The following is a 27,765-nucleotide window of genomic DNA, read 5'->3' on the forward strand; positions in this document are numbered from 1 at the left end:
GCCCGGGTGACAGGAGCAAGACTGGCCCTCAAAAAAAAAAAAAAAAAAAAAAAGAAAAACCTAACCAACTTTGTTTAGAGCCTCTTTACAGAAAATAACCCTGAGTCTCCGGAAAAACTGGATACATAAATTAACTTTGGAAACTTGCAGCATTATTTATAAAGTAATTGGTCACTGATTAGATTTAAGGCAGATGGAATATTCCAGGTTCTAATTCTGCTTCCTTCAGGACTTCATCCTTGGGCTTTGACCATCTCATCTATCGAATAGGAGTGATAATGTTTTTGCCTACTTGGGAAACAAGAGGCTGGGCTAAGTGTTCCACTACGGTTCATTCTGGAGTAAATATTTGAGATACAGATTTGGAAAAGAAGTGAAAAAGTGACCAACTCATTTATGAGGCTAGGGTAATCTTGCCCCTGAAATCAGTTAGGAATAATATAAAAAATGAATTTTAGGCCCGTTTAATCTATGAATATAGACCCAAAAGTCTTTAATAAAATATTACTTAACTAGGCTGGGAGCAGTGGCTCACACCTGCAATCCCAGCACTTTGGGAGGCTGAGATGGGCAGAACACATGAGGCCAGGAGTTCAAAACCAGCCTGACCAACATGGTGAAACCCCGCCTCTACTAAAAATACCAAAAAATTCAGCCGGGCACGGTGGCTCACGCCTGTAATCCCAGCACTTTGGGAGGCCAAGGCAGGTGGATCACGAGGTCAGGAGATCGAGACCATCCTGGCTAACACGATGAAACCCTGTCTCTACTAAAAATACAAAAAATTAGCTAGGTGTGGTGGCGGGCGCCTGTAGTCCCAGCTACTCGGGAGGCTGAGGCAGGAGAATGGCATGAAACTGGGAGGCAGAGCTTGCAGTGAGCCGAGATAGCACCACTGCACTCCAGCCTGGGCGAAAGAGCGAGACTATGTCTCACAAAAAAAAAAAAATTAGCCAGGCGTGGTGACGCACGCCTGTAGTCCCAGCTATTCAGGAGGCTGAGACGGGAGAATCGCTTGAACCTGAGAGGCAGAGGTTGCAGTGAGGCGAGATGGTGCCACTGCACCCCAGCCTGGGTGACACAGCAAGATTCTGTCTAAAAAAAACAAAACAAAAAAATTACAAAATCCATCAATGTAGTTTATCAAATAATAGACTAAGGAAAAAAAAATCAGCAGGACACAGTAGCTCTTGCCTGTAATCCCAGCACTTTGGGAGGCCAAGGTGTGTGAATCATGAGGTCAGGAGATTGAGACCATCCTGGCTAACATGGCGAAACCCCATCTCTACTAAAAATACAAAAAATTAGCCAGGGGTGGTGGCACACACCTGTAGTCCCAGCTGCACCCAGGAGGCCTGAGGCAGAAGAAACACTTGAACCCAGGAGACGGAGCTTGCAGTGAGCCGAGATCACGCCACTGCACTCCAGCCTGGGTGACAGAGTGAGACTTCATCTCAAAAAAAAAAAAACCAAAAAAGCAGAAAAAAGAAAAAAAGAGGCCGAGGCTGGCGGTGGCTCAAGCCTGTAATCCCAGCACTTTGGGAGGCCCGGTGAGTGGATCACGCGAGGTCAGGAGATCGAGACCATCCTGGCTAACATGGTGAAACCCGTCTCTACTAAAAATACAAAAAAACTAGCGAGGCGTGGTGGCCCGAGGCATGCATGATCCCAGCTACTCGGAGGCTGAGGCAGGAGAATGGCCTGAACCTGGGAGGCCAGGGCTTGCAGTGAGCCGAGATCGCGCCCTACCTCCAGCCCTGGGTGACCTGTGAGACTCGTCTCAAAAAAGAAAAGAAAAAAGAAAAAATCCTTATGGCTATTTCATTAAGGAAATTTTAAAGGGGATTTGATGAGGTTCAATATCTGCTTATCATAAAAACCCTTAGCACACAAAGTTTAGGCAGGAAATTCTTATACTTAAGGAATAATATTAGACTGATCTCTTTTATTATTGAGGGAAAAAACAAAGATGTCCACTGTTACCACCCTTATTTTACAAAATCCTGGAGGTCTTGAGCAGTACTACAAGAAAATAAAAGAAACAAGTAGTGCAAAGATAGGAAAGGAAAACATAAAACTGATTATTTGCCGGACGCAGTAGCTCATGGCTAATCCCAGCACTTTGGGAGGCCGAGGTGGGTGGATCAACAGGTGAGGAGTTCGAGACCAGCCTGGCCAACGTGGTGAACCCATCTCTACTAAAAATACAAAAATTAGCTGCAGGTGGTAGCTCACACCTGTAATCCCAGCTGCTTGCGAGGCTGAGGCAGAAGAATCACTTGAACCTGGAAGGTAGAGGTCACAGTGAGCCAAGATCATGCCACTGCACTCCAGCCTGGGCAACAGAGCAAGACTCCGTCTCAAAAAAACAACAAAACAAAACAAAACAAAACAAAAACCCTGATTATTTGCAGGTAGTATAGTCATCTACTTAGAAAAACCAATAAAATCACCAGTTGCAGTAGCTCAGGCCTGTAATCCCAGCACTTTGGGAGGCTAAGGCAGGTGGATCACCTGATGTATGGAGTTCGAGACCAGCCTAACCAACTTGAAGAAACCCCACCTCTACTAAAAATACAAAATTAGCCAGGAATGGTGGTGCATGCCTGTAATCCCAGTTACTCAGGAGATTGAGACAGGAGAATTGCTTGAACCCCGGAGGCAGAGGTTGCAGTGAGCTGAGATAGCGCCATTGCACCCTAGCCTGGGTAATGATTGAAACTCCGTCTTAAAATAAATAAATACAATAAAATCAACAGAAAGACTGTAGAACCAACAAGGGTATTCATAAAGGTTGTTGTGTACAAAATTAACCTATAAAACAAATAAACAAAAAAACCACCAGTATTTTACTGCACCAGAAATAACCAACCAGAAAATGTTAAGAAAAAAAAAAGAAAAAACAAGGGGGCACAGTGGCTCATGCCTGTAATCTCAGCACTCTGGGAGGCCAAGGTGGGTGGGTACTTGAGCCCAAGAGTTTTAGGCCGGCCTGGGCAACACAGGGAAACCCTATCTCTACAAAAAAAAAAATACAAAAATTTGCTGGGCGTGGTGGTATGTGCCTGTAGTCCCAGGTACTTGGGAGGCTGAAGTGGGAGGATTTCTTGAGCCCAGGAGGTCAAGACTGCAGTGAGCTGTGATTGCACCACTCTACTCCAGCCAGGACAACAGAGTGGCACTCTGTTTCAAAAAGGCGGTGGCAGTGGCTCAAGCCTGTAATCCCAGCACTTTGGGAGGCGAGATGGGGCGGATCACGAGGTCAGGGTCAGCGAGACCATGCTGGCTAACACGGTGAAACCCCGTCTCTACTAAAATACAAAATTAGCGAGGCCGAGGTGGCGGTATACCTGTGGTCCCAACTACTCGGGAGGCTGAGGCCAGGTAGTGAACCGGGGAGGCCGGGCACAATGAGCTGAGATCAAGCCTGCACTCTAACCCTGAAGCGACAAATGAGACTCCGTCTCAAAAAAAAAAAGAAAGAAAGAAAGAAAAAAGAAGAATAATAAAATAATGTTGGTCAGTATGATTGGCTCAAACCTGTAATCCAGCTGCCCCGGGAGGCAGTGAGGTGGATCCGCGAGGTCAGGAGATCGAGACTATCCTGGCTAACATGCGTTGAAACCCGATCTCTACTCCTAAAATGCTTGGTGTGGTGGTGAGCGCCCATAGTCCCAGCTGCAGGAGGGCTGAGGAGCAGAGAATGAAACCCGGGAGGCGGAGCTTGCAGTGAGCCGAGATCACGCCACTGCACTCCAGCCTGGGAGACACAGCGAGACTCCGTCTCAAAAAAAATAAAAATAAAAATAAAAATAAATAACATTCAATGGCCAGGCCCGGTGGCTCACAGTTGTAATCCCAGCACTTTGGGAGGCCGAGGCGGGTGGATCACAAGGTCAGGAGTTGGAGACCAGCCTGTCCGTCCAACATGGCGAAAGCCCGTTTCTGCTAAAAATACAAAAAATTAGCCAGGCGTAGTGGCACACGCCTGTAGTCCCAGATACTCGGGAAGGTGAGGCAGGAGAATTGCTTGAACCAGGGAGGTGGAGGTTGCAGTGAGCCAAGATCTCACCATTGCACTCCAACCTGGGCAACAGGGTGAGACTATGTCTCAAAAATAAATAAATAAATAAATAAATAAATAAATAAATAACATTCAATTTGCATCAGTGACAAAATTATAAGGCATCTAGGAACTAACCAAGAATTCCTAAAACTTTAGTGAAAAAATGTTTTTTAATTCTCATAAAATACATAGATGACAGCCTGAATATATAAATCAATAGTCCATGCTTTCGAATGGGATGACTTAATATTATAAAGATATCGACTGTCCTTAGAATAACTTATAATTAAATGCTACCAATAAAAACCCAACTGGCAGCCAGGTGTGGTGGCTCATGCCGGTAATTCCAGCACTTTGGGAGGCCGAAGCAGGTGGATCACCTGAGGTCAGGAGTTCAAGACCAGCCTGACCAACATAGTGAAACTCCATCTCTACTAAAAATACAAAAATTAGCCCATAGTGGTGGCTTATGCCATAATCCCAGCTACTTGGGAGGCCAAGGCAGGAGAATATCTTGAACCCGGGAGGCAGATGTTGCAGTGAGCTGAGATCGCGCCATTGCACTCCAGCCTGGGTGACAAGATCGACATTCCATCTCAAAAAAGAAAAGATAGGCTGGGCGCAGTGGCTTATGCCTGGAATCCCAGCACTTTGGGAGGCCGAGGCGGGCAGATCATGAGGTCAAGAGATCGAGACCATCCTGGCCAACATGGTGAAACCCTATCTCTACTAAAAATGCACAAAATTAGCCTGGTGTGGTGGCAGGTGCCTGTAATCCCAGCTACTTGGGAGGCTGAGGCAGGAGAATTGCTCGAACTCAGGAGACGGAGGTTGCAGTGAGCCGAGATGGCGCCATTGCACTCCAGCCTGGGCAAAAAGAGCGAAACTCCATCTCAAAAAAAAAAAAAAAAAAAAAAAAAAAAAATCCAACTGTTGTTTTAGTTTTTTTAAAAAAAAAACATTAAAGTTATGTAAGCGAGTTTTTTTTTTTTAAAGGATCTTGTTAAGTGTATCCCCAAATTTGTATAGAGCAATAAAAAACAACAAATATTAAGTCTATAGTGAAAAGAAAGAGTAACAGCCGGGCACGGTGGCTCACACTTGTAATCCAGCACTTTGGGAGGCTGAGGCGGGCGGATCACTTGAGGACAGGAGTTCAAGACCAGCCTGGCCAACATGGTGAAACCCGGTCTCTACTAAAAATACAAAACAATTAGCCAGGCATGGTGGTGGGCACCTGTAACCCCAGCTACTCAGGAGGCTGAGGCAGAGGAATCCCTTGAACCCAGGAGACAGAGGTTGCAGTGAGTCGAGATCAGGCTATTGCAATCCAGCCTGGGCAACAAAAGAAAACTCTGTCTCAAAAAAAAGAAAGAAAGAAAGAGTAACAAGAAATCTCTTGCCTTTCCCGGAAATTTAAACTTGCTACAAAGTATCATAAAAATCAACTTGTGCAAGAACAGACAAATACATCAATGGAACAGAATACAACTTTAGAGACAGACCCTTACATCATACATCAGAATTTGATATATGATAAAAGTGGTTCACTAAAGAGAAAAATAAATTGGATCCCTAACACCTAAAACAAGGATGAATTCCAGAAGAATCAAGAAGACCTAAATGTGAAAAGTAAAACTGTAAAGTTACTGGAAGAAAATGTAAAAGAATACATCTGTGGTGCAGAGTTGGGAAAGAATATATACAAATGATCAGCAATCACAAACCATAAGGAGAAAAAAATGGTCATTTTCATTACACTTAAATTAAGAATTTCTATTCTGGCCAGGGGCGATGGCTCACACCTATAATCCTAGCACTCTGGGAGGCCGAGGTGGGTGGGTCACCTGAGGTCAGGAGCTCCAGACCTACCTCACCAACATGGCGAAACACCGTCTCTACTAAAAATTCAAAAATTAGCTGCATGTGCTAGCTCACACCTGTAATCCCAGCTACTCAGGAGGCTAAGGCAAGAAAATCACTTGAACCCAGTGGGCAGAGGTTGCGGTGAGCCAAGATTGCGCCACTGCACTCCAGCCTGGGTGACAGAGCCAGATTCCATCTGAAAAAAAGAAGAAAAAATAAATCTATTTCATGAAGTTCACAAAGGAAAAATTAATATAGAGATAATAGAAAAGGAGAAGGTATTTGCAATGCCTAAATCTGACAAGTAACTGATCTCTCTCTCTCTCTTTTTTTTTTTTTTTTTGAGACGAAGTTTCGCTCTTGTTGCCCAGGCTGGAGTGCAATGGTGCGATCTCGGCTCACTGCAACTTCTGCCTCCCTGGTTCAAGTGATTCTCTTGCCTCAGCCTCCTGAGTAGCTGGGATTACAGGCGTGCACCACCACGCCAGGCTAAATTTGTATTTTTAGTAGAGACAGGGTTTCTCCATGTTGGTCAGCTAGTCTCAAACTCCTGACCTCAGGTGATCAGCCCACCTTAGCCTCCCAAAGTGCTGGGATTACAGGCGTGAGCCACTGTGCCCAGCCTGATCTCGTTTTTTGTTTGTTTGTTTGAGAGGGATCCTCGCTCTGTCACCCAGGCTGGAGTGCAGTGGCATGATCTCGTCTCACTGCAACCTCCACCACCCGGGTTCAGATGGTTCTCTTGCCTTAGCCTCCCTAGTAGCTGGAATTACAGGCACCTGTCACCGCGCCTGGTGACGCCTGGCTGATTTTTGTATTTTTAGTAGAGGCAGGGTTTCACTATGTTGGCCAGGCTGATCTTGAACCCCTGACCTCAGGTGATCTGCCAGCCTCAGCCTCCCAAAGTGCTGGGATTACAGGCATGAGCCACCGCGCCCAGCCAGTGCCATATTGTTTGTTGTGGTTGAGAACTGGAGGCGCAATGGGTGCTCCTCAGTGGGACTGTGAGCAGGTAAAGTGTGATGCAACTCATACTGTAAAGTATCGTGCAGCCATAGCTCTGATCATCATACAACACAAGTGGATTTTAAAAACATCGTGGTTACTGAAAATAAGATCAGAGTGAAATATATAACAAGATGCTATTTACAGAAATTTAAAATGTTTGGGCCGGGCGCGATGACTCACACCTGTAATCTCAGCACTTTGGGAGGCTGAGGTGGGCAGATCACTTAAGGTCAGGTGTTGAAGACCAGCCTGGCCAACATGGTGAAACCCCATCTCTCTTAAAATACAAAAATTAGCCAGGCACAGTGGTGCGAGCCTGTAATCCCAGCTACTCGGGAGGCTGAGGCAGGAGAATCACTTGAACCTGCGAAGCAGAGGCTGCAGTGAATGGAGATCACCCCACTGCACTCCAGCCTGGGTGACAGAGTGAGACTGTGTCTTATAAAAAGAAGGAAAAAAAAGCTTTGCACACAAAATGATGTATATTTTGTAAGAGCACAAAGAAAAACAAATGAACATTTAATGCATTGCAATAATCTACTTTTTTTTTTTTTTTTTCTTGTGAGACGGTCTCACTCAAGTGATCCTCCTGTCTCAGCCTCCTAATCTGCTAGGATAACAGTGGGATTACAGGTGTGAGTCACCACACCCAGCCTGGAATAATTGACTTTTGAAGGAGGAAAAATGAGAAATGGATATGGAAATAGATAATTTAAAAAAAAAATAAGCATTTGGGTGTGGTGACTCAAGCCTGTAGTCTCAGCTACCTGGGAGGCTGAGGTGAGAGGGCTGCTTGAGCCAAGGAAGTGTAGGCTGCAGTGATCCGTGACTGTGCCTCTCACTCGAGCCTGAGCCACAGAGACTTCAACTCAAAACCAATAAAACTGCCGGGCGTGGTGGCTCACGCCAGTAATCCCAGCACTTTGGGAGCCCGAGGCAAGTGGATCACCTGAGGTCGGGAGTTGGAAACAAGCCTGACCAACATGGTGAAATCCCCCATCTCTACTAAAAATACAAAATTAGCCAGGCCTAGTGGCACATGCCTATAATCTCAGCTATTCCGGAGGCTGAGGCAGGAGAATGGCTTGAACCCAGGAGGCGGAGGTTGCAGTGAGCCAAGGGTCGCTTGATTGAGCTCCAGCCTGGGTAACAAGAGTGAAACTCCGTCTCAAAACAAACAAAAACAAAAATAAAAATGAGAAATAGATCAATGAAGACAGTGTGATAAGAACTGTGTCATTTGGTCAGTCTTCTGTGCTGGAACTCAGGGATCAAGGTCCCCAGAAGCCGGAAATGAAGTGAACCTGTGGAGCAGGAGCTGGGTGGGGAAGCTTTCTCTGAAGGAAGAAGAGGAGTCCTTTGGCATTCCGGATTTTTTTTTTTTTTTCTTGAGACGGAGTCTCACTCTGTCGCCAGGCTGGAGTGCAGAGGCACGATCTCGGCTCACTGCAACCTCCACCTCCCGGGTTCAAGCCATTCTCCTGCCTCAGCCTCCCGAGTAGCTGGGATTACAGGTGTGCATAACCACGCCTGGCTAATTTTTGTATCTTTAGCAGAGATGGGTTTCTCCGTGTTGGCCGGGCTGGTTTCAAACTCCTGACCTCAGGTGATCCGCCTTCCTCCGCCTCCCAAAGTGCTGGGATTACAGGTGTGAGCCACCGCGCCCAGCCGGCATTCCACATTTTGCAGGGGATTAGTGCAGCAAAGGGATCAAGAAGGGGTGTAACGGCACAGCGTGTTCTGGGTACAATAAGGACTTAGGCATTGCCCAGAACAGGAGGCGAAGGAGATAGAAGGAGAGGCAGGAGAGTTAGGTTAAGCCAGAGATCGGAGAAGAGAGACAGGAGTTCACTCTGAAAAGGGATTTGAACTTGACAGTTGGGGCAATAGAGACAGTGACTTCTTGCATGAGAGATGAGATTGGACCTTTGAAAATTGTTCTCTGCCCTCGTCATAAAGGAAAGAAGAGCAGGAAGATCAGTGAGGGTGATGGTGATCTGGACTGAAGTGGCAGCCGCCACAGGGAATATCGAATGAATATGAGAGAATTTTGGAGGTCAAAGCACCAACGTTGGAAACTAACTGGATAAACCGGGAGAGCGGTGCAGGACAGGAGGAATCGCGCATGACTTCTACCATAGGGGTGACTGGGCAGGTAATTCACTGAAATAAGGAAGTTAGGAGGAGGAGCAGGTCTGGACATGCTGATCACTAGAGCTGCCACATCCAGGCGGTAACGAACACCTGGATTTGCCGCTCCAGAGAAGGGCCTGGGTTACATGTCCCTGAAGCCTTAGGGTGACGGAAAGGCAAGAGAGAGTGGGGTTGAGATTCCAAGTGCAATCCACTACGGCTCCTCGCTCGCCCTCCAGGTGGCACCACAGCCCTGCGCTTCCGAAGCCGGTTTTCTGAGCCAGACACTCCACGCTCTGGGTATCTCGGTTATCTCTCCCCACGCGCCGACCCTAGGTCGCGCACTTCCTGCCTGGCAGAATTTGGCCGAGGATCCAAACCCGGAGCAGCCTCCAGAGAGCGTGTCGTCCACGCGGCCAGCATATGCTCAGAGACCTCAGAGGCTCAGAGACCTTAGGGCTGGTGGTGTGGTCGGTGTGACCATTTGTCCCTCGGACCGGCTCCAGGAACCAACCTGGGGAATGTGTGTAGGGGAAGGACGGGATAGGCAGCGCCCGGGGCAGGGAGGCACTGAAAGACAGGACCAAGCAGCCCGGCCACCAGACCCGCTCTGGGAACGGAATTTTCTGGCCCCCAGGGCCACACTCGCGTGGGAAGCATGTCGCGGACCCTTTAAGGCTCCATCTCCCTGTCTCTCCGCCCCCGCCTGGGACAGGCTGGGACGCCCGGGACCTGACATTTGGAGGCTCCCAACGTGGGAGCTAAAAATAGCCGCCCCGGGTTACTTTGGGGCATTGCTCCTCTCTCAACCCGCGAGCCGGCTCGCGAGCCGTCTCAGGCCGCTGGAGTTTCCCCGGGGCAAGTATACCTGGCCTGTCCTCTCCTCTCCGACCCCACAGTCCAGACCCGCAGAGTTTAAGATGCTTCTGCAGCCCGGCATCCTAGCTGGTGGGCGGAGTCCTAACACGTGGGTGGGCGGGGCCTTTTGTTCCGGGGACTCTTCTCAAAACTTCTCAGTCGGATGTTGGCGGGAACCCGAGAGGCGTGACTCTCCAGCCACGCGGAGGGGCGTGGCCTTACTGGCCGGCCCCACCAACTCCAGCCAAACTTTAAACCCCAGGCGGAGGGGGCGTGGCCTTCTGGGGTGTGCGGGCTCCTGGCCAATGGGTGCTGTGAAGGGCGTGGCCCGCGGGGGCAGAAGCGAGGTGGAGGGGGCTCCTCGCGTCTTTTCCCCCAGCCCGGCTCCGTCAGATCCGCGGGAGCCCCACTGCTCTCTGACACCTTGGCTTGTGGCTGTGGGTCCCATTGGGCCCGCCTGCGCTCGTCACTTCGGGACCCCCACGGCCCCCGCAGCTTCTGCGCGCCAGGCCGGGGCCAGAGACTCCCGGATCTGTTCTTTCATCTTCGCCGCCCCTACGCGTCCAGCTCTTCTAAGACGAGATGCCGTCGGGCTTCCAACAGATAGGCTCTGAAGTAGGATTCATCATGAGGGGCGGGGCGGGGGGCAGGGGTAGCGCTTTTCTTGGGCTGGGGGTCGCGGTTGGGGTCAGCTGGGGGTGGTTCATGCGCAGGCGCAGGGGGTGAAGGTGGGGGGCTGGCTATTTATACCCGGCCTGGACAACCCGTGACTGTGAGATTCCAATCCTACCAAGAGGCAGAGTGGGTCTGGAGGGCCTTTCGGGGCACAGGCAGCAAGTGGATTCTGCGAGCCAGGGTTCACCCCCTTGCCTAATAGGCGGCGCGGCGCTCCGGAATTGGGGACACTCTGCCCTCGTTCCGACTCGGGAAAGCAGATCCAGGCGGGTCTTGCCCTCCGGGAGCTGTCCGTCCGTCTCCGCTCGCGGGCAGTGTTTCGAGGACTGGAGGCTCTCCGTGGGCCCCCACCCCCACTCCTGGCCGCCCTCCAAGACGCTGAACTTTCCCTTGGCCCCACGGTTGGTGGAGGGGCAGAGGGGACTGTCAGCCCCCCCTCCCCCAGCTCAGGTTTCCGCTTGGAGACAGTCTGTGCCGCCAGCGAGCGGCCACCACTGCCACCGCCCCTCACACCACCTTCCTGCCCTCCTCCCCTGGGCATGGCTCTCCCAGGCAGAACTCCTGGACGGCCCTCCCTGCACGCAGTTTACAGGGGGAGGGCAGGCTGCGACACAGATAGAGAAGGCCACCCCTAGATGACCGGGATGTCCTTTCTGGAGCAGCACTTCTTGGTCCTGTTGGGGTCCTCCTGGAGCTGGCTGACAGAACCCCCAGAGGGGAGGGAAGAGGACAGTGGCTGATGATAATAATGCAAATAATGCACTTGTCAATTTATGAAACCAGCACTGTCATGGATACTGTTAACATGGGATGTTGATTTTCACAACACTCTCACAGATAGGTAGGCAAGGCAGGAAACATCACCCACATCTCACAGAGGACACTCAGGTTCAGGGCAGGGAAGTGACTTGGCCAAGGTCACACAAATCTGAGCTCTTAAGGCCAAGCCTGTCCCAAGGTCACAGAAGAATTTTGAGACAAGTTCTCAAACATTTCTCTGCCTTATGGACTCAAACATCCAGTTTCTCCTTTATGCCCAGGTTGAAGTTGAGCTCCTGTTTACATTGAGATCTTTGTGCAATTCCTAATATGGCCCAGTTTCCCTCACCCAACGTGTTGGATGGAGCCCAGTATCTTCAGGCTCCAGCTGGGCCCGGGCCGCTAGCGAAGGAAAAAAAATCATGGTTCCATGTGACATGCTGTGTCTTTGTGTCTGCCTGTCCAGGATGGGGAACCCCCGCAGCAGCGAGTGACTGGGACCCTGGTCCTTGCTGTGTTCTCTGCTGTGCTTGGCTCCCTGCAGTTTGGCTACAACATTGGAGTCATCAATGCCCCTCAGAAGGTGAGGGCCTGCTGCTGGCAGGGTGGGGGTACCCAAACGAGGAGGACAGGTGTCTCAGGGGTGGTGGAAAGGTGAGGGTCTGCAGTAAATCTGTCCTCTGCTGTCTCCCAGGTGATTGAACAGAGCTACAATGAGACGTGGCTGGGGAGGCAGGGGCCTGAGGGACCCAGCTCCATCCCGCCAGGCACTCTCACCACCCTTTGGGCCCTCTCTGTGGCCATCTTTTCCGTGGGCGGCATGATTTCCTCCTTCCTCATTGGTATCATCTCTCAGTGGCTTGGAAGGTTCGGAGCTGGAGGGCAGGGGTGGGGGAAACAGGAAGGGAGCCACCGCTGGGTGCCCTCACCCTCACAGCCTCACTCTGTCTGCCTGCCAGGAAAAGGGCCATGCTGGTCAACAATGTCCTGGCAGTGCTGGGGGCCAGCCTCATGGGCCTGGCCAATGCTGCTGCCTCCTATGAAATGCTCATCCTTGGACGGTTCCTCATTGGTGCCTACTCAGGTACTCACGGGCACCACAGCCCTGCCTAGCGCCCTGCTGTCTTTCACCACACCTGAGCTTTCAGATGGGAGTGGACACCTGCCCTCAGCCCTCTCTTCTTCCCTCGCCTAGGGCTGACATCAGGACTGGTGCCCATGTACGTAGGGGAGATTGCTCCCACTCACCTGCGGGGTGCCCTGGGGACGCTCAACCAACTGGCCATCGTCACTGGCATTCTGATCGCCCAGGTAACCGGGACGGGCCTCATGGGCGCCTGGGCAGTGGTTGGGGTGGAGCTGTGGAGAATACGGTGTGCTTCTGAGGTAAGGCGGGAGGGCTGAGTGACCTGCCTTCTTTCCCAACCTTCTCCCACAGGTGCTGGGGTTGGAGTCCCTGCTGGGCACTGCCAGCCTGTGGCCACTGCTCTTGGGCCTCACAGTGCTACCTGCCCTCCTGCAGCTGGTCCTGCTCCCCTTCTGTCCCGAGAGCCCCCGCTACCTCTATATCATCCGGAATCTCGAGGGACCTGCCAGAAAGAGTAAGCTCTCCTGCTGCAGCCTGACCCAGGCCCATGCCTCCACTTTGTCTTGCTAGCACCTGGCTTCCTCTCAGGTCCCTTCAGGCCTGACCCTCCCTCCTCCAGGTCTGAAGCGCCTGACAGGCTGGGCTGATGTTTCTGGAGTGCTGGCTGAGCTGAAGGATGAGAAGCGGAAGCTGGAGCGTGAGCGGCCATTGTCCCTGCTCCAGCTCCTGGGCAGTCATACCCACCGGCAGCCCCTGATCATTGCGGTCGTGCTGCAGCTGAGCCAGCAGCTCTCTGGCATCAATGCTGTATGTGTGGAGCAGCCTCCAGGCAGGGCACAGCCCAGGGAGGGGAGACAGGAGCTGGGAGCAAACCCCCTCCACCAACACTCAGCCTGTTGTGGCTGGAGTAGAGGAAGGGACATCCCTGCCATCACTTCTTCTTCTCCCCCACCTCTAGGTTTTCTATTATTCGACCAGCATCTTCGAGACAGCAGGGGTAGGCCAGCCTGCCTATGCCACCATAGGAGCGGGTGTGGTCAACACAGTCTTCACCTTGGTCTCGGTAACTGCTCACCTCCGGAATGGCCCGAGTCACTGGCTTCACATCCCTGGGTGTCCCGGAGGTCCTGCTCTTGGTTGCCCTCACCCACGCAGCCCCTCCTACGTCCCGTGCCTGAAAGGCTCCGGTCAAGCTCTGACTCTCCCCACAGGTGTTGTTGGTGGAGCGGGCAGGGCGCCGGACGCTCCATCTTCTGGGCCTGGCGGGCATGTGTGGCTGTGCCATCCTGATGACTGTGGCTCTGCTCCTGCTGGTAAGGCCTGGAGGCTAGGAGGGGCTAGCAGCCCAGCCCATGGGAATGGTCCTGAGAGTCTCTGTGACCAGCCAGGTCCCCTTCTTCACACACACACTTTCAATCCTGGTGCCAGCTCTGGACCAGGACTGTGGGTGACTGGCTCCAGAATCTGCTGGGACTGTGGTCTGCTCCTGAGGGATTTAGGCTGCACTGTGAGGCAGCTGTGGCACAACTCTGGCAGCCAGGAGGGAGAGCCCCTGTCAAGCCTCAGGAACCATCATTCCTAAAGACCCAGCTCTAGAGCCCAGGGAGAGCTGACAGTCATAAGAACTGAGAGGCCGTAACATTTCCTCTGCCTTGAACACACTTGGGATAACCAGCAGAACGCCAGTGCTCAGAAAGACTCAAGGGCCTGCTCTAACCCAGGACGGCAGCCCCCCCACAAGCTGCTGGGGAGGGGGATAGATTTCACTTCTCTGGGTTGAGGGCAAGGGAGGATCCAGAAAGGCCTCAACTGGATTCTCCACCCTCCCTCTCTGGCTCCTAGGAGCGAGTTCCAGCCATGAGCTACGTCTCCATTGTGGCCATCTTTGGCTTTGTGGCATTTTTTGAGATTGGTCCTGGCCCCATTCCTTGGTTCATCGTGGCCGAGCTCTTCAGCCAGGGACCCCGCCCGGCAGCCGTGGCTGTGGCTAGTTTCTCCAACTGGACGAGCAACTTCATCATTGGCATGGGTTTCCAGTATGTTGCGGTAGGTCCTCCCACCCCAGCCTCCCACACTGTAGGCCACAGGTGGGCATCACACAGCTAGCCCACCTGCTTCCCAGTCAGGGACTCCTCCAGCCACAGACCATGGGTCTTTGGGTCACTTTGGTGGACCACCTGCTACACAGAATAAAGCAAGGAAGGGAGCTGACCCAGACTGGATAGCAACTGAGATGTCCGAAACGCACCAGTGACATAACTTACCTTAGTCCAAGAATAAAATGATATGCTTTGCATGAATGCTACAAACAGCTGGGACTCTCCTCTGAGTGCAGTAACTGAGGATGGTGAAGGGGGCGAAAACTAAAAGAGTGTTCGGGGTTCAGAGAATCCTCTTTTCCGTGTAAATTCTTATTCCTGATCATTTTCCTTGTCCCTGGAGGAGGCAGCTGCTGTCTGTCGTCTCCCCAGCTCCCTGTGAAGGCCTTTAGCTCCTGGTTGCCTGAAACCACCCCTTCCCTCCCCACCTCACTCTGTCAACACCTCTTTCTCCACCTGTCCCAGGAGGCTATGGGGCCCTACGTCTTCCTTCTATTTGCGGTCCTCCTGCTGGGCTTCTTCATCTTCACCTTCTTAAGAGTACCTGAAACTCGAGGCCGGACGTTTGACCAGATCTCAGCTGCCTTCCACCGGACACCCTCTCTTTTAGAGCAGGAGGTGAAACCCAGCACAGAACTTGAGTACTTAGGGCCAGATGAGAACGACTGAGGGGCCAGGCAGGGCGGGGAGAGCCAGCTCTCTCCACCCACCCCAGAGGCCCCTTCCTTTCCTCTGCAGCACTTCAACCCTCTCTTCCCTATTACTTCCCGGTGGAAAAGCAGCCCTGCAGCCTGGGAGAATTGGGAAGCTGGGGGAAGGGTGGTCTGAGCACCCCCTCATTCCCCTCGTGTGACTCTTTTGGATTACTTATGTGTTGTGGTTAGGCCGTGGCCATCAGGGTGGGCCACTCTCCCCTCCCTCTTCTTCCCCCCTTCCCCTTTCCTCCCCACCCCCGCAGGCTCAGCTCCAGAATCCCTTCTTCCCTGCTAGAGAAGGGGGATTGGAAGGAGGACAGGTCTAGACCTTCTCAGTGGGACAAACCAGAGCAGAGAGCAGGAAGGGGAACAAGAAATCCAGTTTCCCACCACCTTGGACTCCTCCCATAATCTGGGACTTTCACTGAATTCTTCCCACACAGACTCTGGGCGAAGGGGGTTCTCTCTTGACCCCTCCAGGGAAAAGGACTCACCTCCCTCACTGCAGGCTCAGCCTTCCAGGGCAAGAGGGAACAGGAGAGTATGTGCCCATGTGTGGCAGGACGGAAGGACAGCAGGCTCCCGCCTCTAGGCTTGGGGCTCTGCCCCGATTGTTCCCCAAAGCTGCCAAGAAGGAGCCCTAGCTAGCTTTCCTCCTCTCCCTTCCTGGAAGGGTGCTGCACCAACAGGCTTTTGACCAACTAAGGCAAAGAGGGGATTTGAAAAGCTGCCTGGAAACACTGGGCTGGGAGGAGCCTTTGGATATTTTTATATACGTTTGAAAAGGGGGTTGAGAGAAGAAACCAAAGGTCGGTTGTACTAAATGTATATATATAGATACTTCTATAAAGTGACTGCTGAAGACAAGCATCCTGTCGTGGAGGCACTTGAGGACGGGCTGAGACAGGGACCATAACTCTTCACCCCTCTTCCTCCCTCTGTCCTGCCTCAGCTCAAGGCCTCACAATCTTCTGGATGCCATTGCTCATGCCCCTACTCACATTTCTACTCATTGCTTTATTAATAGTAAATGCTCAATAAATTGTAGCTGCCAGTGCCGGGCACTGCTCTTGGCATCTGCAGAATACTCACTCTGCGAGGAGGTGTCAGCCCATGTCACAGGGGCAGTGAATCCCCCTGATGAGGGCACTGTTCACTAGGGGCACAGCTGGAGACACGGGAGCAAGGATGCCAGGCCCTGCCCACGGCCCCACATCCCCTCCTCCCCACCTTCAACAGTGAGTTACTAGCGATTCTCCAAAACAGAAGAGCCAGAGACCAAGACCACAGGAAAGCCTGTTTTTGTTTTTACTGGAGGCTCAGGTGGCAAATGACAGGTCATAAAATGGCTTCAGAGGTAGGGGCCGGGGGAAAACAAAAATAAACTTGGGGGGTGAGGCGGGAAGAAAAATGGCCAGGAGGCGGTAAGAGCTGGCTGGCCCCTTCTCAGCCTGAGTTACAGGAGGGAGGTGGTGCCTCTGAACAGTAAGGATGGCTCCCTTCCTTCAACCCTTGATACAGGGAGGGAAGAAAAAAGAAAAAGAAAAAGGCTGTTGCTTTGGCCCTCCTGAGTCTCAAGGAAAAGGTGAAAAGCTGGTGTTTTGATGCCATGAATTATGGGAAAGGGGGAGCAGGGTACTGGGTAGGGTACAGGTCAGTTGGAAAAACTGGCAGATACCTGAGAGAGAAAAGGAAATGGACAGATTGTGAACAACAGCGACTTATTGCCACCCAGTCCTCTGCCTTCCTGGCCACCTGCCCAACTGCACCAGCCACTCACCAGATGGCAGCTCTGGGTGTCCTTTGAGTTGGAATCACTCCAGGATGGTGGTGCTGGGGTCCCCACTGTTGACAGGGGCTGAGGTCTAAAGAACAGTGGTGGCCAATTGAGACTTGTTCTTTTTTTTTTTTTTGAGACAGAGTCTCACTCCAGGTTGGATGGAGTGCAGTGCCAAGATCTTGGCTCACTGCAACGTCCCGCTCCTGGTTCAAGCAATTCTCCTGCCTCAGCCTCCCAAGTAGCTGGGATTGCAGGCACGTGCTACCATGCCGGGCTAATTTTTGTATCTTTAGTAGAGCCTGGGTTTCTCCAAGTTGGTCAGGCTGGTTTCGAACTTCCAATCTCAAGTGATCGCCTGTTTCTGCCTCCCAAAGTGCTGGGATTACAGGCGTGAGCTATCGCGCCAGGCTGAGACTTGTTCTTTAGAGCCCCAAACTTCAACCCTCTTTCACATTTTCCCTTCCCATTAATACCCTCAATCACACCCCTCAGTTCACATCCACAAGCTGATGCGATGGCTCCAGGAAGCACTGGGGGCGGGTGGAGGGGGTAGGGGCATGACATGGGCTTAATTGCCTCTGCTGGGGCTTCCTGGTGGGAGGGGACACCTGCCAGGGGTGGACCCAGCAGGCTGCATGGAAGAGGGTGGTGGCAGGGCCAGGGCAGGCGAGGGAAGGAACCAAGGGATAGAGTAGGAAAGAAAAAGAAAAAAGGAAGGGGTGGGGTGGAGCTGGTCTCAGCCTTTTCTTTCATCCCACAGCTGAAGTCCTCACCTCAGGGGCTGGGGGCTGCCGGGGGCCAGGGGCCTGCTGCCGTCTCCGCTGGAAGTAGGGGCGGTTTCGTGGGCGCTGGGGCTCAGGCCGGGAACCATCAGTGGGACCTTGGCTGGGCTTGGTCTCACCGTCCCCACCTTCTGTGGTAGGCTGCTGGGGTGGCCTGGGGCGGAAAGGCCTAGGGAAAGGAGCAGGGCTCTGAGGGGACCAGGGAACACCCTGGACAGACCACTGCCTCCCCAGGGCTCACCCAGCTGCCCCACCCCACCTCCAGGAGCCAGGCTTCCAGCCCATGAGCACCGCCTCCTGGCAAGGCACCTCTCACCAGAAGCCCAGGCTCTGCCTAGAGCTTCGCCCTTCCATCCTCCTGTCCCTTTCCCCAAGGAGCCAACACTGGAAGGGGAAGACCAAGCCCTAGCAGGGGAGTCTTACCTTCGGTACCTGGGCCGGAATCTGGGCGGGGGGACCCGCTCATCTCCCTGCTGTTGGTGCCCCTCCAATGGGGCTGTCTCTTTGGGTTCTACCCCGTCAGTGCTCTGGGAACATGCAAAGGCCCCGGTGAGCTGTGGGGACAGCAGCTGCTCCGGAGTCAGGTTATCCACAGCTCTGCCCAACCCTCAGTTCCTCCTCCTTTGGGGACCCATGGTCTCTATCCTAATTCCCACTCTTCTCCTGAACTTGGGGAAGTGGCTCCCATATTCCAGCTTCCCCTCACCTCCATAGGCTGCTGCTGGTTGGGGGGCCGGGGGCCTCGCACAAACCGCCGTCGGTAGAAGAAGGGTGGGGGGCGCCGTCGTCTGGGCCGCTGCCCAGAGTCTTCAGCCCGCTCCCCTTCGCTGCCAGGTCCTGTCCCCCCGGAGGGGATCTCTGCCACCATGGGTGGTGGGACAACTGAGGGAGGCCGGGGGATGAATCGGCGGAACCTACGTCGGTTGGGGGCATAACGGCTGCCCTTCACGGGCACCCCCCCGGGCCCAGTTACATTAGCAGCTTCTGCGCCCTGGGAAGGTGGTGAGGGAATAGTCAGAATCCGCTCCAACAGCCAACGTGCATTTCCCAACTTGCTTCCCCTTCTTCCAGGGGAAGACCCCTCTCCAGCTTTCCTTTAGCTCCTCTAACTTCTTTCTCCCCACCCTGGAGTGGCAGTGGAGTGCATTTGCACCCATCTGGGAAGGAGCAACGTGTCCTTTTGAAATAATTGCTGCTGCACCCTCCTGAGTATACGACTGGGTGGAGAAAGGCCTGGCAGCCAGCATCCACCTTTTTACTACAGAGGCGGACTTGGAACGTCTAGAACAGGGCCCCACGTGGAGAACAGACGTCGAAGTGCTTGGTGAACTACAGAGAAGAAACCCAGACACTGCCAACCGGTAACAGGGACATATTTAGGACATCCCTTAGCCTGAGCGTTAAGGAAGAGGACATCAGGGTGAGAGAACACAGTCCCATTCCTGCAGAATGGGTCAGAGCTGGCCCCAGGAGAGTCTTAGCCTGCGATGACCTCCAGGCCACCCTCCCATACGCCTAGTCAACTCTATGCCCCATAGCAGTCCCCAAACCTTCTCTCCTTCCACGACATCAAATTCCACAGTCTCCCCATCTCCAACGCTGCGCAGAAACTTCCTGGGGTTGTTTCTTTTAATAGCTGTCTGATTGGGGAAAAGGCCATGTGAAAAGTGAGACAGCAAGATAGGAGTCTCTGCCACCCCTGCTGGGGCCACCACCCAATTTCATTCAACATTTGACTTGGGGTCTAGAGCTGGAGGGTGGAGCAAGGAGGTGGTCAAAGTTTAGCAGGGGAAAAGTCCTGAACTCAGGGCCTCAGCAATGACTGTGCAGTTACCACCATCCCCAGGACACACTCTTCCCCCTCCCCCGCCCCCGCTTTACCCCTCGGGATTTCAAAAAGGGAGGCAAGAAATATGAACTCCAAAGCAAAAGGCAGGGACAGTCTTCAGTTGCAAAGTGGGTAAAATGCACTGTGCTTCTTACCTCAGTCCCAATGAGAGCTCTTTCCACCAAGCAGTGGTTCTCAAGCTGTAGCGTGCATCAGAATCACCTGGAGAGCTCGTTAAACCGATTGCGGAGCCCCAGGCCCAGCTCTGATTCACCAGGTCTGGGCTGGGGCCTGAGAATTTGGATGTCAGGTGATGCTGCTGCCGCTGGTGCAGAGGCCACGCTTTGAGAACCACTGCACCCAAGTACCTTCTCCCTCTGAAAATTGCCTCAGTGCTTCCTGGAGTGTTAACAGGTCCCAGGAGGTAGTAAGCGTGCCATGCCCAGGGGCGACATGCTCAATTCTGACAGGCGTTTAGTAACCCAACACAAGTGCGGCTAATGGTGGTTGACACAGGCACCCGAGGCAGATGGGGGGGAGCTATTCCCTGGCAGACGGGCCGTTGTGAAGAAGAGCCGGAGAAACATGGTGGAGCGCACTGCTAAGGATTTCGGCAAAGGCCTTCAAAGAGGGCCGGTTCTTCCCCTCAGAAAGCCAACCTAGCTCTTACCTGGTGAACAAAGACATCTTCCTTGGTGTCATTCCTGCAGAACAGGATGGGTCGTTAAGGAGGGGACTTTAACAAAGCCCTCAGCTCCTCACTGAGGCCCCCCTAGCTGCCCAGTCTAAGCTCAGTAGGCCCGTCCTCTCCAGCATTCCAGTTAGGGGTAGACAGGGCCCGGGGAGTGGGAGGGAGAGCCAGCAGGACCTCCAGAAGCTGGTGTAGAGAGAGGTATACTTAAAACCTCAGTGCCAAACCTGGACTTCACAAGGAAAGGGCAGGCTGGGGAGGCAAAGGCACCTTGAGGGACCTGAGACAGCTCTGCCCTTGCCTGGGCTCCACCTTCCACCCCAGGCTAGCCTTACAACCTGCCAGCGCTGGGTGCAACTGTCCCTGGCCAACACCCCTCCCCCAACCCCCATCAGGCTTGGAAAATTCCAGTCTTCTTCCTTCTATAGTCAAGGAGGCAGAAAGTGCAGAGGGGGCCAGAGGTGCAGAACAAGTTTGAGAAGGGAACAACGTGTCAGGAACTTGCTCCAAACAGCCACCAAACTTTATTCTCATCCTCAGCCTGGACGTGAATCCCAGGGTCAGGCCCACTCTCAACACGCGTGGGTGCAAGGGTGAGAGACAAGAAAACACTCACCCATTCTCTATCACAAGAACCCCAGTGGGTGGGGGGAGGGGAGAAAGGAAAAGTTTTCCTGGAGGTGCTCTGCCCCCCACCCAGTCTGCCATTTCCAGAATCAGACAGAGACCATTCCCCAGAACAAACGTTTTAGCTTTAAAGCACATGGATCTGCACAAAGGTCAGCATGCTAAGAGTGAACTAGGGCCTCCCAGGAGGGCCAGGCCGGGCAGGATGCCTGGGCTGGGGAAGGGCCCACTGGGGGAGACCCAGCTCTGCTCAGAATCCACCGCCACAGCCTCTCCCAGTGCTGAGCGGTGGGGCTGCCTACTGAAGGAAAGCAGCAGCCTCTGGCTCCTTCCTCCTGCTCCCCACTGTCAGCCTCAGTCCCAACAGGTGGGGGGCTCGAATGAGCCAGAGCTCTTTAAGGGAGCTGAGTTGTGAGTGCTGCCATAACAGCAAATCAGTGAGGATTCCAGCCGGGGGCCCTGAGGCACAGAGAACCCTATAATACATTCTGCCCCAAAGGCATGTCAGAGTAAAAGTAATGAAGCAATTCCAGAAGGTGAGATGAGAAGCTGGCAGGGTCAGAGCCAGGTTTGCCAAGTTCCTGAATCATTAATCCTCCGCTGCCCTTGAAGATGTGGAGGAGCCTTCCTCTTGTCACTAAGCACACATTTGAGCTGCGGTTAAAGGCTTTCAACCAGCATCAGCTGGACATTGCAACCACGTGCCTCCGCAGGGGTCGAGATGAGGTTGGGCGGGTGTCCAGTCCCACAGGCCAGTTCGGAAGACACCCATTCCACCCCCGCCCTGGGTTCCTTGGATACCTGTTGATGAATCCGTAACCATTCCGGACGTTGAACCATTTGACAGTGCCCAGGACTCGGATTGCTGCCAGGCAGAGATGCAGTGGGGACAGTGAGATGGGGGGAAGAGATGGAGTTGAACTCAGTTTTGAGACACTCCAAAAAAAAAAAAAAAAAAAAAATCTAGCCTACTGCCTTATAACCTATTAAGCTTGCCTTCAAGCCAATCAGGTTTCACTAGTAGCTTCAAGGTATTCTTACCCTATTCCATTAAATGAAATCACCCACACAGGGGATTCAGGCTTTCAAAAAGCCTTCCAACTCTAAGGCATGTTCCCCACATCCTACAAATCCAGACCCTTCACCTAGAACTGGGTACTCACCTGGTCTGCAAAGTGCCGCCCCCAGGTCATAACTGAGGGTTTTTCTAGCCCTCCCAATGCAAGGGTCCCCAGTGCACCTGCTTGCCGGGCTCAGAGGTTTGCCTAGTTCTAACCCAGTTAACTAGGCACTGTGTCCCGCCCGGGGGCGTGGCCGGACCCTGGGGCTTTATTCTCCACCCCAAGACCTTAGCTGAACCTGCCCGCCCCGCCCTCCTGCCCAGGAAGGCACGGCAGGATTTCCCACCAGGGGAATCCACTTTGTTTGGTGCGCAGCTCCCAGCCCAGTTAGCGCTCTGGGCCTCCGGGCCAGGCCGCCTTTGGTTTTCCGGATCCTGCCGGGCTCCACACTGCCCCTCCCCCAGCCCGCCGACCCCTCAGAGCCTCCCTGTGCGCGCCCCCCCCTCACCCAGCACCGGCTTGTCCGCCTGACTCCGGGCCGGGGGGGCGGGGGTTCCCGAGGCCGCCGTCGCCGGGTTGCCAGGGGTGCGGGGGCCCGGCGCCAAGGGGGTCCCAGCAGCGGGGCCCGAGGCGGCTCCGCCCCCGCCGCCCGCCCCGCCGCCTGCTTTCTGCGGCTCCCCTGCGGGCACCGGTACCACCACCGCTACCACCCCTGCCGCCGTCGCGGGCACCGTCGCCGCGGGGACCGCTGTAGCCACCGCTGCCGCCTCCACCTCGCTCATCCCGCCGGGTCCAGTACCGGCCCCCGCCGCCACCGCCTCCTCCGCCGCCGCCGCCGCCGCCACCGCCCCGGCCCCTCCCCCCGGCTCGCGAACCCGCCGCCCTGCTCGGTCCTCGCGCCCCGAGCCTCGCCCGCACGCCGGCAGCGGGCACAGAGCCGAGGCCAATCGCAGCCCGCTGCCGCCGCTCGCGCAGACCCCGCCTCCCGACCACGGGCCAATCCCAGCCCAGCAGCCCCCAGCCCGCACGCCGACCCCGCCTCCCGGACTTCGCACCGCGGCCCGGGCCCCCGCCGGCTGCCCAGTAAGTACACCTGGGCCCCGCCCCCTGGCCGCCACGTGACCACCCCCGGCCCGACCCATTGGCCGGCGGCCCCTTTCCCCTCCCCCCTCCGCCCCTTTCCACCGGCCGCGGGAAATCAAACGGGCCGGTCGCGCCCCAACTGCCACCTGGCCTCTGCGCGAAGGGCGGGGCCGTGGCCGCGGCGCCAAGGTTGCCCGTGACGACCTGAGCGAGGGGCGGGAGTCTGCAGCCTCGGTTCTGGCAGTGAGTAGCACTGCTCGCCTCCAACCTCGAGACCGACCTTGCCCGTATGCTGCCAGGTGCAGACGCCTTCCGGCCACCGCTGCCCTTGGCACCCTCTCCCCACAAGACGGCCCTGCACACCCTGGGGCTGCGGGGTCCGCCGCCGGATAGGCTGGAAAGCGCAGCAGAATGGATTTCCCGGCTCACACTTGCTCCCATAAGCCAGGACCCCCCACTCTTTTCTTTCTTTTTTTTTTTTTTTTTTTTTTGAGACAGGGTCTCGCTCTGTCGCCCAGACTAGAGTGCAGTGGCGCGATCTCAGCTCTCTACAACCTCCGTCTCCCGGATTCAAGCGATTCTCCTGCCTTGAGCCACCTCAAAGTGGCTCCTGGCCTGCCTCTACCTATGTCTGTATTGGAAACAAAGTTTACAAGTAGTACAATGTGCAACTCTTCGCTGAGTTGGGTGTGTTTGTTTGTTTGTTTTGACACAAAGTCTCCCTCTGTCGCCCAGGCTGGAGCGCAGTGCGTGATCTGGGCTCACTGCAGCCTCCGCCTCCCGGATTCAAGCGATTCTCCCTCCTCAGCCTCCTGAGTACCTGGAATGACAGGCGTGCGCCACCACAGCCCGGCTAATTTTTGTATTTTTAGTAGAGATGGGGTTTCACCATATTGGTCAAGCTGGTCTCGAATTCCTGACCGGTGACCCACCCGCCTCAGCCTCCCAAAGTGTTGGGATGACAGGCGTGAGTCACTGCGCCTAGACTTCCTGAGTTTTGATCAATGTGTCCACCTATGTGGCCCATGCCGACTGCTGCAGCTCTGATGTCTACCGCCCTAGACTGGCTTTGGGGTCTCTCACATCTGCCTGCCGGGGGCTGTGGTCTCCGGTCAGGCGTCAAGCTCCAGCGGACTCGAGGCCTTTTGCACATGCAGTTTCCTCTGCCGAGAACACGCCTTCGTGTCCCAGGGTGGCTCTCTTCAAGTAGCAGCTTACATACGACTCTTCGCGATCGCACCATTCCTTCTTTTTCTGATGGCATTTTTGAAAATATGACACGATCCTGACCATTTGCTTATTTTATTTCCCTGCACACGGTGGGCTGTAAACTCCACAGCAGTAAGAGCCTTGTAGTTAAGCCGGACGCCTGCAGCAGTGCCTGGTACAACGTACACGTTCAATATTTATCGAATACATGAACAGCCCCCATTCCACAGATGAGAGGACTGAGGGGCAGTGAGAGGCTTGTACCAGGTTTCTCGGGAGCCTGGGAAGATTAAGAAAATGGGCCGGGCGCGGTGGCTCACGCCTGTAATCCCAGAAAAACGAGGCTCCAGCAGTATCTCCTCCCTAGGGCCGCCTCCCCCACCAGGGAGGACGCGGATGCGCGATGTATTTTTAGCCAGGGCAGCGCGCCCCGGGGCAGCACACGTGCCCCCAGGCGCTGCTGGGCCAGTCCCAAGTGCGCTTCCCAAGGGCTGGCGTCCTCCGCGTCCCCTTCGGGGCCAGCGGCCCGCAGCAGCTGCAGTCGCCTCTCCCGGTCCCGGCGCGCCCTCTGCCGGCCGCTCCCGGAGGCCGCCGGATTCCGCTTCCTCGCTGACCCTCCACTTGCTATGTCGCCTGCTGCACCCCTCCCGCCCTTTCAGAGTTGAAGATTCTGATTTCCGGGGCATCGGGCTCAGTGGACAGAAAAAGAGAAGAGACGAGAAAACAATTAAGTCGCAAGATGAGGCCGTGAAGCATACAAGAATGACCACTGGCCTTAGACTGTTAAGGACCGACTTACCTGTCCCTAGCTCTGAGCTCAAGGAATTGGAGAAGCCTAAGACCAAGGCTGGGGAAGGCCAGCAAGATTCCTCAGTAGTGACCGCTGCAGCAAAAGAATCCCATGGAAGGCACAGATGGAGCTCAGGAGCCGGCCAGTTAGCTATAGGCTGGAGGGTGAGAAGAGAGGACATAGGAAGGGAAGCTGAACTCTTTTTGGAGTAAGATTAAGAAAATGGACAGGGCGCGGTGGTTCACGCCTGTAATCCCAGCACTCTGGAATGAGGAGGCTGGTGTGTCACCTGTGGTCAGGACTTCGAAACAGGCCTGGCCAACATGGTGAAATCCCCATATCTACTAAAAAACCAAAAACTGGCTAGGCGCGGTGGCTCATGCCTGTAATCCCAGCACTTTGGGAGGCTGAAGCAAGTGGATCACAAGGTCAGGAGTTCGAGACCAGTCTAGGTAATATGGTGAAACCCCATCTCTACTGAAAAATACAAAAAAATTGGCCAGGTGCGGTGGCTCACGCCTGTAATCCCAGCACTTTGGGAGGCTGAGACGGGCGGATCACGAGGTCAGGAGATCGAGACCAGCCTGACTAACACGGTGAAACCCTGTCTCTACTAAAAACAAACAAACAAACAAACAAACAAAAAACCCAAAAAATTAGCCTGGTGTTGTGGCGGGTGACTGTAGTCCCAGCTACTTGGGAGGCTGAGGCAGGAGAATGGCGTGAACCCGGGAGGTGGAGCTTGCAGTGAGCCGAGATCGTGCCACTGCACTCCAGCCTGAGTGACAGAGGGAGACTGTGTCAAAAAAAAAAAAAAGTGGCCGGGCGCGGTGGCTCACGCCTGTAATCCCAGCACTTTCAGAGGCCGAGGTGTGTGACTCACGAGGTCAGGAGGTCGAGACCATCCTGACTAACATGGTGAATCCCCGTGTCTACTAAAAATACAAAAAATTAGCCAGGCTTAGTGGCAGGCGCCTGGAGTCCCAGCTACTCCGGAGGCTGAGGCAGGAGAATGGTGTGAACCCGGGAGGCGGAGCTTGCAGTGAGCCGAGATCACACCACTGCACTCCAGCCTGGGCGCAAGGTGAGACTCCGTCTGAAAAAAAAAAATAAATAAATAAAAAGAAAAGAAAAGAAAATGTGAGGATATGAGGAGACCAGAGGTGGGAGTGTTGCAGGGAAATGTACTCCTGGCTGTAACAACAGCTACACTGGCAACAGCTCAACAGCTGTGTGCTCTCCATCCCCATGAAGGAGAATTCGCAGATACCACGGAGAGATGCAGCTCATTGTCCTCTTCAGTTGAAGGATTTGTGCATGTAATTTTCTTTTTCTTTTCTTTTCTTTTCTTTTTTTTTTTGAGATGGCGTCTCGCCCTGTTGCCCAGGCTGGAATGCAATGGCACGACCTCATCTCACTGCAAGCTCCGACTCCCGAGTTCACGCCATTCTCCTGCCTCAACCTCCCGAGTAGCTGGGACTACAGGCGCCCACTGCCACCACGCCCAGCTAATTTTTTGTATTTTTAGTAGAGACAGGGTTTCACCGTGCTAGACAGGACGGTCTCGATCTCCTGACGTGTGATCTGCCTGCCTCGGCCTCCCAAAGTGCTGGGATTACAGGCGTGAGCCACCGCACCTGGCCTTTTTCTTTTTTGAGACAGGGTCTCACTCTGTCACCCAGGCTGGAGTGCAGTGGCACCATCTCAGTTCATTACAGCCTCCACCCTGAAGGCTCAAGTGATCCTCCCATCTCAACCTCCCCCCTATAGTTAACTGGCCCACTCCTGAGCTGGAACTACAGGCATGTGCCACCACGCCCAGATAATTTTTTTGGACTTTTTATAGAGAGGGGGTTTCACCCTGGGTGAACTCCTGGGCTCAAGCCATTGCCCACCTTGGTCTTCCAAAGTGCTTGGATTACAGGTGAGAGCCACCAAGCCTGGCCATAATTTTCTGGTTATTTAAATATTTTTAAGTACTATAGATAACAAGGACTCCAGGCATTCTAGTGAAACGGCTTCCTTCTTTTTCTGTCACTTCCTTTCCATTAGTTGCTGCTCACCTGAAGTGTCCTCTACCTGTTTTATTCATTACTTAAAAACAAAAACAGGCTGGGTGCAGTGGCTCATGTTTTTAATCCCAGCACTTTGGGAGGCCAAGGCAGGAGAATTGCTTGAGCTCACGAGTTCAAGACCAACCTGGGCAACATAATGAGACCCCGTCTCTACGAAAAATACAAAAATTAACCGAAGTTCGTGACACGCACCTGTAGCCCCAGCTACCTGGGAGGCTGAGGTGGGAGGATTGCTTGAGCCTAGGAGGTCAGGGCTGCAGTGAGTGGTGACTGTGTCCCTGCAGTTTAGCTGAGTGACAGAGTGAGACCCTATCTCAAAAAGTAAAGCAAAATGTAAAACAGGCTGGGCATGATGGCTCACACCTGTAATCCCAGCATTTTGGGAGGCCAAGGTGGGAGGATCACTTGAGGTCAGGAGTTCAAAACCAGCCTGACCAACATGGTGAAACCCTGTCTGTAATAAAAATACACAAATGTAGCTGGGCATGGTGGCACATGCCTGTAATCCCAGCTACTCCAGAGGCTGAGGCAGGAGAATTGCTTGAACCCAGGAGGCAGAGGTTGCAGTGAGCCGAGATCGTGCCATTGCACTA

The 27,765-nt window shown here is 53.9% G+C and overlaps 2 protein-coding genes across 3 annotated transcripts; one reads left to right on the forward strand and one right to left on the reverse strand.

Moving 5' to 3' along the window:
* The first annotated feature begins 10,250 nt into the window (after positions 1-10,250).
* Positions 10,251-16,320, forward strand: SLC2A4 (solute carrier family 2 member 4). Its single transcript, XM_003912229.4, has 11 exons — positions 10,251-10,546; positions 11,832-11,948; positions 12,060-12,232; positions 12,325-12,449; positions 12,561-12,676; positions 12,804-12,966; positions 13,072-13,259; positions 13,411-13,515; positions 13,664-13,765; positions 14,295-14,498; positions 15,017-16,320. Exons 1-11 carry the CDS (start codon positions 10,514-10,516, stop codon positions 15,218-15,220), a joined length of 1,530 nt encoding a protein of 509 aa, XP_003912278.1. The 5' UTR covers positions 10,251-10,513; the 3' UTR covers positions 15,221-16,320.
* Positions 16,321-16,531: 211 nt separating this feature from the next.
* On the reverse strand, positions 16,532-22,849 carry YBX2 (Y-box binding protein 2). 2 transcript variants are annotated; one of them, XM_003919459.5, is made up of 9 exons: positions 22,524-22,849; positions 21,756-21,819; positions 20,307-20,340; positions 19,359-19,448; positions 18,515-18,799; positions 18,232-18,335; positions 17,800-17,977; positions 17,027-17,111; positions 16,532-16,924 (listed from the first exon to the last, which is right to left on the reverse strand). In XM_003919459.5, the coding sequence occupies exons 1-8, from the start codon at positions 22,795-22,797 to the stop codon at positions 17,061-17,063; spliced, it is 1,080 nt and encodes a 359-aa protein (XP_003919508.2). In that variant the 5' UTR covers positions 22,798-22,849; the 3' UTR covers positions 16,532-16,924; positions 17,027-17,060. The 2 variants fall into 2 exon arrangements, with proteins under 2 accessions (XP_003919508.2, XP_031513195.1); XM_031657335.1 differs by having other exon boundaries at positions 16,541-16,757.
* Positions 22,850-27,765: the final 4,916 nt, after the last annotated feature.

The sequence above is a fragment of the Papio anubis genome, chromosome 17, assembly GCF_008728515.1.
Source record: "Papio anubis isolate 15944 chromosome 17, Panubis1.0, whole genome shotgun sequence".
Taxonomy (NCBI): Eukaryota; Metazoa; Chordata; class Mammalia; order Primates; family Cercopithecidae; genus Papio; species Papio anubis.